Source organism: Tupaia chinensis, unplaced genomic scaffold (genome assembly GCF_000334495.1).
Source record: "Tupaia chinensis unplaced genomic scaffold, TupChi_1.0 Scaffold143650_1, whole genome shotgun sequence".
NCBI classification, from domain to species: domain Eukaryota; kingdom Metazoa; phylum Chordata; class Mammalia; order Scandentia; family Tupaiidae; genus Tupaia; species Tupaia belangeri.
The window spans coordinates 206,505-219,949 of NW_006203499.1; the positions used below are offsets into that span (position 1 = coordinate 206,505).

Genomic DNA, 13,445 nt, shown 5'->3' on the forward strand with positions numbered 1-13,445 from the left:
TCTCTCTCTCTCTCTCTCTGTCTGTCTGGTGAGCGCACGAGTCCTAAGAAAAAAAAAAAAGTATTCCTCCAAGTCTAACTGAGTAACTTTTCTTTACTAGCCCCTTAGATTTCCAAAGCACAGACTGTGGTGGAGACACAGCTTTTGATATCTCCAGAAACTGATGCTTTTCAACAAGGGAGAGAACTGTGTTCAAGTGCTAGAAAACCATGTGTAGTTCTGTAATCCTTGGCTTCATGATACTTGTGACAAAGCACTGGGAGTTTTATGCTCATAACATGCATTAAAAATCATTATTTAGGGCACAGTAGGTGGTGTAATAGTTAAGGAGAGAGACTCTTATATGCTTGACTGCAATTTGAGTGCTAGATCCACTGAATTGAGGAAAATCTCACCAGGCCCAAGTGCGTGTGTCCCCAAGATCCTGGGAGGATAATGTAGGAGAAGGGACTGCTGCACAGCCATTCCCCTGGGGGCGGAGATTTCCCACTTTCCTTCTCACTTTCTCTGTCTTTGCCTCTCTCTCCAGCAAGAACACACACCTAAGGCAAAAGAGAGAGAGAGAGAGAAATGTATACCTTAATAATGAAAATAAAACTCACACCAGCAGGTGGTGTGAAAGCGAAAGCACTGGATTCCACATGACTGACTACACTATTCAAGTTCGGACCTGGTGCCTTGAAAATTATGCTGGGTGCGTGTGCAGAGGTGCCAAAATCTTGAGAAGAGACTAGAGGAGAAAGGAGTGTAGTATCCCATCCCTCCTGGAGGGTTTTTTTCTCTCTCTCTCTCTATTTTTGTTTTCCACGTTTGAAAATTAATATATGAAATAGAAATGTGGACAAAAAGAAAACTGACCATATATCAGAGCAGAAAGTTTAATAAAGCAAGTTATGTATATTGGATGATGAGTTTGAAATGAAACAGAAGCTCTAGAAAACACATAGCTGGAGCGGCCAAAAGGTTAAGTACTTCCCCTGGAGAAAAGCATCCCCAATTTAATCTCACGCTCTCTGGCGTTTGATCCTGGGAAGCTGATGTGAGTGTTTGAACTGCACATTCGCTTTTATCCTAGTTCAGTTATTACATCTAGTTGACAATGGTGACAACAAGACCCCCAGTTGGTTCCTCTTCAGACAGACCCACCCCTTCGCAGGATCTCCTAGGACCGCTTAGTAGACCCAAGTATTCTCCACCTGGCGAGCTCAGCAAGGAGTTACCTTGTGACGTCGCCAAGAGGCGGATTCTCTCTTACTACAGGAAGACTTCCGCCTGTTTGATTGGCTACTGAAGACGTCTGTTAGGACGTGTTGCCCTGCTTAGGTGCGGTCTGAGCGTGGGCGCACCTGTTGGGCTGTGTGGCAGGGGTTTCCAGACTCAGCACATCAGCACCCCCTGCCCCTTCCATCAGGGGTTGGGCTTGGGTCGCCCCTGGTCGGTGGCTCTCAAATCATTTTTATTATTATTATTTTATTTAGTATCATAATCTGTTTATATTACATTGAATCACATATATCTTTACAGTGTATTACATTTCTTTTTCTAACAGATAACCACTGCATATCAGTCAAAACGAAGACGTTACTATCCACGTCATCATCATCATCAAATAGCTTTTCATAATTTTCTCAGATTATTATTATTTATTCCCATTATTTTAAAACATTTAATCACTATATATCATTTGACTTGTATAAAGGATTTACCCAACATGAAATACTTCTCAGATCAGTCCAGTTGAGAATACTATACTTGTTATCAACAGGTAATAAACCATGACTGTGTGCCACGAATGTCATGCCTCTCTATTTGTTCTCTTGCTATCCTCTATACTCTTCCCTTCTACCGCTCTATTCCACACTGTCTCCAGCATCCATAACTGCTTTTATACCCTCCAATATGCTCTTGAATCATGAATAAAAGCACGAGAGAGAATCGAGACCACCCCAGAGCTACAGAGGCTGGCTGGACAGGCAGAAAGATGGTGGCAGCCATGGTTTCTGCAGCTTCTAGTTCTCAGTTCTCAAACATTATAGCTGAACCATCAACATCTAACGGACGCATCGTTCCCCATTCTTCATCTTCATATGTCATATATCCACCTGATAAACCTTTCCTTAGTAGGGAATCTACAACACTCCCCAGATAAGCCTATGCTTGCCTATCCAGAAAGTAACAGCAGAGTCATATTTTCTGCTCTGAAGAATCTTCAAGATAAGATTCGATGCCTAGAACTTCAAAGAATTCAGGCAGAAGAAAGCATGAAAACTGTCTAGAGAAACGATTGAATATAAAAAAGCACTGAATGATCAGATACAGGAAAGGGCAAATTCAAGGAATGAGGAATCAAAGCACAATCAAGAACTGACGTCTCAGTTGTTAGCTGCAGAAGATAAATGTAATCTTTTAGAAAAATATGGAATCCATGCAAAATATAATAAAACATGCAGAAATGGAGAGGACAACGATCTTAGAGAAACAGGTTTCCCTAGAAAGAGAATGACAGTATGATCAGACACATGTTCAGAGTCAACTTAAAAAAATCAGATCTTCTTGAACAGGAGTATAGCAAACTTACAATGCAGGCCATTGCAGAAGAAAAAAGTGGAAGAATTGGAAGCAAAACTCCATGAAGAATAGGAAAGGAAATGTATACAAGCTAAGGCAGCTGAGTTCCAGACTGGTCTAGAAGCAAATAGCCTTATCTTTGAAGATAAAGCTACTTCATGAATTTCCAGTGCAAGAAGAATTAAAAAGTGGGGGGGGGGGGGGAAGTCAAAACCACCAGAAAAGAAAGGCCTTAGGAACTATTTCCGCACACAACCACACTATAGATCTATAGATTATGCTTGGGTGATAAGCCATTTGTAGCTGGAAATTCCATCTGTCCCAGCCAAGCTGTGATAGCCAATGTTTAGCACGTCTTGCATCTAGTGAAGCAGCATAGTAAAGCTTTGTGCAACGATCAAGGAGTCAACAATGCTCCTTTGATTTGTGCTAAGATGATCACCCACAGCTTGCAAAACTTATTCAAGAGTCTCTGACTACTGAACTTTAAAGACAACTTAGAGTACGAACTGGAGGTACTGGTGGGAAAGATGGAGGCAAAAGTCAACCAAATAACTGAAGTTCAAAATTACCAAACCCAGCTGGAGAAACAGAAGCTAGAGGAGCAGAAAAAGGAATTAAGACCTACCAAAAAAAGACTCTTGAGGAAGAAGGAAACCATGGCAGTCATTTTTCTGGAATCACAAGGACCACAAAAAAGAGTTTTGCCAAACTGAGACCTGGAGAAAAAAGTAGGAAAAATCTCCAGTTATGAAGAACATGCAAACCAGACAAAATTCATTACAAAGCACAAATTTGAATTGGGATTACTGACTGCTACTACCAAGTCATACATTTTATACAGAGAACCTTTACTTCATCAGTCAGATGTTGACAATTTACATTCTAGGTCTCACATTTACATTGAAATTAATTAATAGCAGGTTTTAAGGGGCCCAAGCTTAATTACATAGGGTGCTTATGTAATGCACTCTGACTTAATGTTAGGCCATTTATATGGGAACCAGGAGAGTTCTAAAGACTGAAAAGCCACACGTACTCTGTTACTTTGAGATGAATTTGTTGTACCAATTTATTGCACTTTGTAAGCAAATTACCAATGTTTTACTTGTGCATGTGATTTTTTTAAAATAGTTCTTTGTATACATACAAATAAAATTAGATTTAAATTTTCAAGATATGAGGCTGTCCAATAAGCAGTGTTTGCTTGAAAAGTTTCATTTTTAAATTTTCCCCTGGCTTAAAGAATCCATTTCCCCTTTCCAGTACAACCATTAAATATATTATTGTTTTGTTTTGCTTATTGGCATTCCAAACCATTGACCAGTATTAAATGCACTTATATTGCTTTTTTAATCTACTATTTTAAAATGTCAAACCAATCACTAAGTTGAATACCTATAAAAATTGTTAAAGTATACTTTAAAGTATAAACAAATTATTAATGAAATAACTGTGGAATAAATTGAGAATGGGACAGAGAAGGAAAATGATCTGAAGCATGTGACTTGTAGTTTTTAAGTAATACCTTTTTATCATCATGCTGTTCAGTCAAAACATTATGGTTTTTAATCTTAGAGAACCCCTTGAATGTATGCTCACTCCGGTATACAGTATAAGTGCAAGATGAACTGTACACACATAATTGCCATACTATGTTAAGAGTGTAAATCATAATTTTGAATAGATCAAGACATGTTAGTTTTTTATATATTTGCCACAAAGTCAGTAAAGCAACTTTTTTAAGGTTAAAAAAATTTTTTTTTTAAAGAGAGAAAAGACAGCTGGAGCAAATTCCCAAAAGGGGATTGTTGTAGTCAAATGAGCGAGAAATAAGAGGACATCCAGACATAGCCAACTGATTGGAGTTTTATTGCTGGCAGCTTATGGGAGGATTCATGTCACTCAAAGACCCTGCAGCCCAAAGTGAATGAGTGAATGAAGAGGGGTGCTTATAAAGGCAAAAAAAAATCACAATCATTTCTGGGTTGACATGGTGATTATGGTGGAAAATAAGGAAAGGGTGGAGAGGAAAGGGAGTTGGGTTCCTAGCGAAAGCAGAAACAGAAACCTGATCAAGCAGGTTAATAATTTCCAAGGGCACTCTCCACACCTTTGTTCAATGATCCCCATGGCTTTGGGCAGGGCTCTGGTAATTGGCGATTACATTGCTAGGGAACATCTAAACAAAAAGCTTTCTGGCTAGTTAACAAAGACAGTAAGATTATTAATCACTGTCTACTGTGGGCAGAAAGAGGAAGCAAGTATAATGTAAAGTTCAAAGATGGAGGTGCTTCTGCTTCAGAAAGAGAAAAGAGATTAACAGACAAAAGATAGTAAAGTTCTCTGCTAAAAAAAAAAAAATCTGTAATTATTTATTTAAAAAAACTTAAAACTTTTGACCAGTTATAAAACATATTAAATGCCAAAGCCCACATTATTAATAAGAACAGTTAAAATCTTAATATATGATGGAATGATGGACCCAAAAGTGAAAAACTCTAATCTCAAATGTTTTTCTCCCACAAAGCTTTTAAATGATTTTTACTGTCTAAGCCCGGTTTGTTTGTTTGTTTGTTTGTTTGTTTGTTTCAGAAAGGAGTAACTCAGCACTGTTGCTTCAGTAAAATAAAATAAATCTTATTCACTATGATTTATGCCATTTGAGAAGAAATAATCCCTACTAAAGTTACACTGTCCCAGGAGATGAATGAGAATTTATAAATGATTTTGATGTGAGATTGTAAATGACTTTGGTAGAGTGGGAAAATGACAAAAGGAAAATCTGTTGACTATCAGAGCCAACAGAAATCTTAATTTAAAGGCTTACTGAAATTATACAGAGAGATTGAAATCAAAGAAATGAAAACTCCAGGCACATATAGGAGGATCAAGTTCTACTAACTCAGAAGCATTGATGCCTGCAAACAGTGAAGCTTATTCTGTCCCAGAAAAATTGGTCTTTTTATAGCCTCCCCCCAAATAATCTTTGCAAGGCCTTCTTTATGTCTTTATTCCTCAGACTGTAGATGAAGGGGTTCAGCATGGGTGTGACCACAGTGTACATCACTGAAACTCTTGCACTTGAGTATGAACTGTGGGTAGCAGCAGAGCTAAGGTACACACCCATGCCTGTGCAATAAAATAAGGAGACAACTGAGAGGTGAGAGACACAGGTGGAAAATGCTTTGTGCTTGCCCTGAGCTGATGAGATTGCACGAATGGAGGAAACTATCTTATAGTAAGAATAAAGGATCCCAGAGAGGGGACCACCACCCAGCAGCACAGATGTAAAATACATCACCGTGTCATTAATAAAAATATCAGAGCAAGCAAGATGGACCAGCTTAGTAAGATCACAGTAGAAGTGGGAGATTTCCACATGTGCACAGAAGGACAGCCGTAATGCCATTAGACTATGCAATAATCCATACAAGGTGCTTAAAGTCCAGGATGCCAGAACCAGTTGTCCACAGAGCCAGGGGTTCATGATGACAGAGTAGTGCAGGGGGTGACAGATGGCCATGTATCGGTCATAGGCCATCACGGTCAGGAGAAAGTCATCCAACACTGCAAAGAGAAGGAAAAAGAACATCTGGGTGATGCAGCCTGCATAGGTGATGACCTTGCTCTGTGTCTGGATGTTTACCAGCATCTTTGGGATGGTGGTGGAGGTGAGACAGATGTCTACAAAGGACAGGTTGGAGAGGAAGAATTACATGGGGGTGTGCAGGTGGGAGTCTGAGATGGTGGCCAGGATGATGAGCAGGTTTCCACACACAGCAATCAGGTACATGGAGAGAAAGAGTCCAAATATTATGGGCTGCATTTTTGGTTCCTCTGAAACACCCAGAAGAAGAAATTCTAAAATGTTTGTGTCATTCATTGGTTCCATGGAGTAGCTGTGACTACCAGGAAAGACAAAAATAACATGATTACATGGACACAGCTGAGCTTTGCTGATGTAGTTGTAATGCTGCAATGTATTTCCAGGGAAGACATTAGTTTCTATATTTTAACTGAATTCTATAGTTTGCCTGGTCTTTAGGACATCCCTAGAAACATTGCTCATCAGGAATTTTTGTCCTACTCTGATCCTTTCTTTCCAAAATACTACCTATTTTACCGTTGTATTAAGGTCACAGCTGGAGAAATCAGGTAATATACACAAGATCTCTCTGTATTATTTCCTTTTTTTTTTTTTTTGGAGAGGTGTTTGCTATCAGGCACGTGTGCTCGCCCAAAAGAGAGAGACAGAGAGACGGAAAGTGAGAAATCAGCCCTCAGGGGGGACGGCCACACTACAATCCCTTCTCCTCCATTCTCCTCTCAGGATCTTGGGCACGCACGCACACACTCCCGGCATGAGTTTAAACCACCAGGTCTGGGACTCGAACCGCGGTCGACTACATGGGAGTCCAGTGACATAGCCATTACACTAACTGCTGGTCCCATCTCTGTATGATTTCTTACACGTACACATGAATCTAAAATTTTCTCAATGAAAACTTTAATAAAACAAATTATTTCTTCAGTTCAGGAACATACATGGACTGCTGACCATGTTTCAGACACTGTGTAAGCAGAGAATTATAGAATACCAAAAAATCAAAATCCTGACATCCCCATGATGGAGCAATAATACAATCAGGTAAGGAAATGGTATGTCTATCCCCTTGATTGTGGTAATGCCACCATGTGTATTCACTCACACACAAAGTCATCAGATTTCACAGTAAATATGGACAGTCTTTTGTATATCAGTTAGCTCTTATTAAAGCTCTTTAAAATAATTATATGATCAAATGTTAAAAATATAAATCCAAAGACATCATTGTAGAGAGGATAAGTGTAGCTACCAGAAACTGTAAGGGAAGGTAGTGAGTGGTAGAGGGTGGATGAGAGGGGCAAAGAAAAGAAACATTTAACAGGCAAAAGAATGTGAAGTTCTCTTTTGAAAAAAAAATTCTGTAATTTTTGCTGCATAAAAAATGTTTGGGAGACCAGCAGATGGCATAATGGTTACATTGGTGGACTCCCACAATGTCAACCATAGTTCAAGTCCCAGACCTGGCGTCTTGAAACTCACGCTGGGCGCATGTGTGTGCATGCCCAAAATCCCAAGAGGAGAATGGAGGAGAAGGGATTGCAGCTTGGCCATCCCCCCTGAGGGGGGTCTCACTTTCTGTCTCTCTGTCTCTGTATGTCACTCAAGTAAGTGCACATGCCCTATAGCCAAAATCTCTCAAAAAAGTTTTAATTTTAAAATAAATAAATAAAATAATAATTATAGAACATGCCAGGTGGTGAAATGTGCTTTGGAGAAAGTGAAAGCAGGTATAAGGAAGAGAGTGGACTGTATGGAATACTACTCAGTCATAAAAAAGAGCGAGAGAGACACTAACATTTGATGCAGAGAAGAAGACTGAGTCCACGATGAGAGCTGAGATATAGTGATTTCAGCAATAAGGCAATGAAGATGTTCTGCTGAGAATTTACCCTGGTGGAGACCCTGTATCCATCTCTCTGCCTCTCTCTGTCTCTTTCTGTCTCTCTGTCTCTGTTTTCTTGTTTTTTCTTTTTGTTTTTTTTTTTTGTAATTTTTAAGGTGAAGTTTTTTTCTTGACTCTGAAATCCTCTTTTATCATCCCCTCCCCTTTCCCCCTGCCATCTAGGCAAACGGAGAGATCAGGCCAGAAGGAGACTGAGTCTGCCGTGAGAACTGAGATATAGTGATTTCAGCGATAAGACAATGAAGGTGTTCTACTGAGAATTTACCCTGGCAAACAGAGAAAGCAAGCCAGGTTTTCATTTTTGTTTTTTAAAATTAACAAATAAATTTTGTTTGTTTGTTTGCTTGCTTTTTCCATTTTTCTCTTTTGTTTTTCTTTCTGTCTTGCTCTGTTTTCTTACCCTTTTTTTTTTCTTTTTTTGGAGAGGTTTTTGCTATAGGGTGCGTGCGCTCGCCAGACAGACAGAGAGAGACAGAGAGACAGAAAGCAAGAAATCAACCCCCAGGGGGTATGGCCACACTGCAATCCCTTCCCGTCCATTCTCCTCTCGGGATCTTGGGCACGCACGCACACGTGCCCAGCATGAGTTTAAGCCACCGGGTCAGGGACTTGAACCACTGTCGACTACATGGTAGTCCAGCGACATAGCCATTACGCTAACTGCTGGTCCCCTTACCCTTTTTCTTTTACCTCATCACTTTGCTGCTCAGCCCCCACCCACTGAGTATCTAGACAAGTCTAAGTGAAAAGTTGCCAAAATCTGAATACCATTTGGGTCCTCATATTCCTCAACTCCCACTGAATCTGTGACACAAAGAGAGAAAAAACACAACACCAAAGAGTTTGCAGACCATGTCCTCCTATGCACCTCTGATCGTTCAGACTATCTTTTTAAAATTGGAAAGAAATGAACAACCCATCAGATGACTAGAAGTCACCACAGAAGCACAAGAAATATGTGAAACCAAGAAAATCCCTCACCTCCAAAGGATAAGAATAACTCCTCTTCATCGACAGAGTACAATGGAACTCATGAAAATGTCTGATAAAGAATTTAGAGTATTTCTAGTGACAAAGCTAACAGAGATAGAAGAGAAGAGAGACAGAAGAAAAAAGCCCATGAGTTCCAGGAGTTGAGGAAGTTCTTGCAAGAGCTGAAAGAAGAAATACACACCATAAAAAAGAATCAAATGGAACTGTTGAAGATGAAGGTTATACTACAGAGGAGGTCAAAACCTCCTTTGAAAGTATTAAAAGTAGACTAGATAATACAGAAAATCAAATATCAGATGTAGCTGACAAAATTGCTGGACTAGTAAAATCCCATAAGGTAAGGAGACTAAGAAGGGCATTGAAAATTTCTAAACTTAGAGAGGCATTCAAAGATCCAGACCCAAGAAAAACAAAGGACCCAAAATAGGATCAACCCAAGATCTTCCCCAAGGCACATTATAGCCAGATTGGCCAAAACCACAGACAAAGACAAGATACTCAGACTGGCAAGAGAGAAACATCAAGTTACCCACAAAGGATATCCCATCAGGGTAACACCAGACCTCTCATTGGAAACAACACAAGCAAGGAAAGAATGGGAAAATATATTCAATGTGTTGAGTGAAAAACAATTTCAACCAAGAATGCTATATCCAGAAGACAAGAACATTCTCAGATAAACCAAACCTGAAAAAATTTACAAACACCAGACCAGCTCTCCAAGAAGTTCTGAAGGGAGTGCTATCCCAGGAAAACTAAAGTCAGACACACAGAAATAAAAATTCTAAAACAGCTAAGAAAATGGCCAGCTTCATGGTAGGGACAAGTCCAGAGCTGAATGTTAACTTCCAGAATTTAAACAGAAAAATCCAACCACAACAGAAGATTAAGTACATGAGTTTGAACTAGTGAAATAGAATTTTATGACTTCTGACTAAAACGTTACTGACCTTCTATTCTTTGTTTTCCAGTGTTAAGGAGTTTTGTCTTCTCTCTAGTTGTGTACAGGTCCATGTTCCTACTCTTCGAACAGAATCCTAACCTGTTTCCTGGCTTTCAGTAATAAGCAACGTTCTCTTAACATTTTTTGATTTTGATTTATTAAATACAAAACTGCTTTTCTTGAAATTAAAAAATGTATCATCATTGCTAGCAATCATCATCGTCAGCAATACACACAACATTTCTGAAATCAGCGTTCACTTTTGGTTTCACCTCATGAATACACACAGTAACTCATCTCTCAGGAAAGCAAACACCACAACACTCCTGCCCTGCCCAGGGTGGGGTTGGCTCTCAGATGACCTCAGGTAGGCATTCTCGTGTTTCATTCCTTTGGACTTTCTCTTCTGCAGTGTCCACTGACCACTTGGTCTCACCTGTATGGGGTCTCTGGGAGAATGTTCTCCTTATAGAAGTACATGTTCTTCCCTGGATTGTTGAAGAATGAGACGGAAGCTCTGTCCCCAGAAAAGACAGAGGAAAGGACTCCAGTGTGGATCCATAATGCACCTGGGACTCCCTAACAAACAACCACGTCTCACTCAGCCCAAAGCTGCACACCCTGAGGGACAACAGCAGAGGAGATATCCACAGTTCCCTATTTCTGCTCATTAGACACATTTGCTTCTTGGTACTGCAACTTTGAAGCACACGATTTCCCTGTGGGACACTGATCTGGACAGAAAAAATTTGTTCCATCCATAATGCACCTGGGACTCCCTAACAAACAACCACGTCTCACTCAGCCCAAAGCTGCACACCCTGAGGGACAACAGCAGAGGAGATATCCACAGTTCCCTATTTCTGCTCATTAGACACATTTGCTTCTTGGTACTGCAACTTTGAAGCACACGATTTCCCTGTGGGACACTGATCTGGACAGAAAAAATTTGTTCCTACTGATTCTATACTCTCAAGGGATGGGATTATAAATGAGGTAAATCCAATTTTTATTCCTCCCTCTTTGTGAATTCTTCTGCCTTCCAAAGGTCTAACTCCTTTAGCTTAAGTTTCTCCAAAGTCAAACACTGAAGAACCTGTTTGACTAGGTCCCTAGGTTTTCAAAACCTTGAGTCTTGGTGGAGAAACAATTTCTGATATCTCTACCAAAAAAATTCTTTGTTCTTCAGGAAGGGAAAACTTTCTCTGATGTAAATGGATGAGCATTACAAGCGTTGGCTTCATGACACTTTTGCCAAAACAATTAGAATTTTATAATTGGGGCTGACAGGTGGTGTAGTAGTTATGGGGCTGGACTCTTACATCGTTGACCATGATTTGAGTAGACCTGGCAGCTTGTTTTTTCATTTCCCCACCCCTCCTCTCTCTGACTCTCTCTAGTGAGCACATGTGCCCTATAGTAAATTTTTAAAATAATAATAAATTTAAACAAGTTTTTAAAAAATAATTTAATATTTCTATCACAAGTTAAGAACTATTGTTAGGGGACCACCAGTTAGCGTAATGGCTATGTCACTGGACTCCCATGTAGTCGACCGTAGTTCAAGTCCCGGACCTGGTGGCTTAAAACTCACGCCAGGTGCGTGTGTGTGTGTGTGTGTGCCCAAGATCCCGAGAGGAGAATGGAGGAGAGGGGATTGCAGAGTGGCCATCCCCTCTGAGGGGTGATTTCTTGCTTTCTGTCTGTCTCTCTCTGTCTGGCGAGTGCATGCGCCCTATAGCAAAAACCTCTCCAAAAAAAAAAAAAAGAACTATTTTTAGTACCATATTATACAATGTTTGGTAATTAGAGGAGATATATTTAGATCTTTTTATGTATCATAACTTGAACTTAGCACTTTATGAAGACTGTTTAATTTAATTTTTATACAACCCCATTGTATGAGGAGGCATTAATTTTTCTTCTTTTTTTTAGGTATTGGCCATATGATTCATATATATATTCACTGGAGAGGCAGAGAGTGAAAGAGAGAGAGAGTGAGAAACTACCCTCCAGGGGCATAGCCATGCTGCAATCTCTTCTCCTCCAGTCTCTTCTTAGGTTTTTGGGAATGCACTCACACATGCCTGGAGTGATTTTCAATCTACTGGGTCTGGGATTCAATCCATGGTCAGTCATGTTGGAGTCCAGTGCCTTAACTACCAGCCCACCTGCTTGCCCCTGAGACAGTCTTATTATATATGCCATTCTCCATTGCAGAAATGTAATTCATATCGTAGCTGGTCAGTTTAAGGTTTAGGACTTCAGTCATTTGAAATTAAGAAAGACCTTTGTGGGACCATGTAGTTTACGGGCCACTTGAAAAACCCACTGGGGAGTGGGTGCATGCATGCCTAGAACCCTGACAGAGGAATGGAGGAGAAGGGATCAATGCATAGTCATTCCCCATGAGGAATGATTTCTTACTTTCTCTCTGTCTCAGTCTCTGTCTCTCTCCAGTGAGTACATGTATCCTATAGAAAAACTGATTTTTTTTGAAAAAGCTATATGTTTTCATTTTCCTATACTTTTATTATTTTTCATTTCCACCTTTCAAGTGTTTCCTTCCTTGCACATCACATTCAATAACATGAATTTTAAAAAGTACACAGGATAACAAGTCTTTATGAAGCATTTACATTTTGTTACACATTACATGAATTATAGAGATGATTAAAAGCATACAAGAGGATTTCCATAGGTTATATGCAAATATTACAGCATTTTATATATGGTACTAAAACATCTGTGAACTTTGGTATCTGCAGGAGATCCTAAAACCAAGCCCTCAAAGATACCAAGAGACAGCTATCTTGTCATTTCTTGCTCTGAAGTGCTTTAAGCTCTGCATCATGGTTTCCTTCAATACCAGAATAGTTGGCCCTTTTATACTTTTCTTCCAAATAATCTTTTCAGAGCTGTCTTTGTATCTTGATTCCTCAGACTGTAGATGAAGGGGTTCAGCATGGGTATGACCAAGTTGTATATCACTGAGGCTGCTGCACTTGAATGTGAGCTGTGGGTAACAGCAGAATTAAGATACACACCTAGACCCGTAAAATAATATAAGGAGACAACTGAGAGGTGAGAGGCACAGGTGGAAAATGCTTTGTACCTCTCCTGAGATGATGAGATTGCATGAATGGGGGAAACTATCTTAGTGTAAGAGTAAAGGATGCCAGTGAGGGGACCGCCACCCAGCAGCACAGATGTAAAATACATGACCACGCCATTAAGAGAGGTGTCAGAACAGGCAAGTTGGACCACCTGATTCAGCTCACAGAAAAAGTGGGAAATGTCTAACACCATTTTGCTTTGTAGCAAAGAATACAGGATACTCGTGATCCAAGATGCCAGAACCAGCAAAATGCAGAGCCAGGGATTCATAGTGATGGTGTAGTGCAGGGGGTGACAGATGGCCACATACC

General features: G+C 39.9%; 1 protein-coding gene and 2 pseudogenes across 1 annotated transcript; 1 reads left to right on the forward strand and 2 right to left on the reverse strand.

Annotated features, from left to right (window-relative positions):
* Positions 1-1,981: 1,981 nt before the first annotated feature.
* Positions 1,982-3,381, forward strand: LOC102483478 (centrosomal protein of 57 kDa-like; annotated as a pseudogene).
* A 2,152-nt stretch (positions 3,382-5,533) lies between these two features.
* On the reverse strand, positions 5,534-6,463 carry LOC102483886 (olfactory receptor 7A10-like; annotated as a pseudogene).
* A 6,440-nt stretch (positions 6,464-12,903) lies between these two features.
* LOC114005345 (olfactory receptor 7A10-like) lies at positions 12,904-13,440 on the reverse strand (the record flags this gene model as incomplete). Its single annotated transcript, XM_027766745.1, has 1 exon — positions 12,904-13,440. A coding segment is annotated over one exon (537 nt), but the record flags the coding sequence as incomplete, so codon positions are not given.
* Positions 13,441-13,445: the final 5 nt, after the last annotated feature.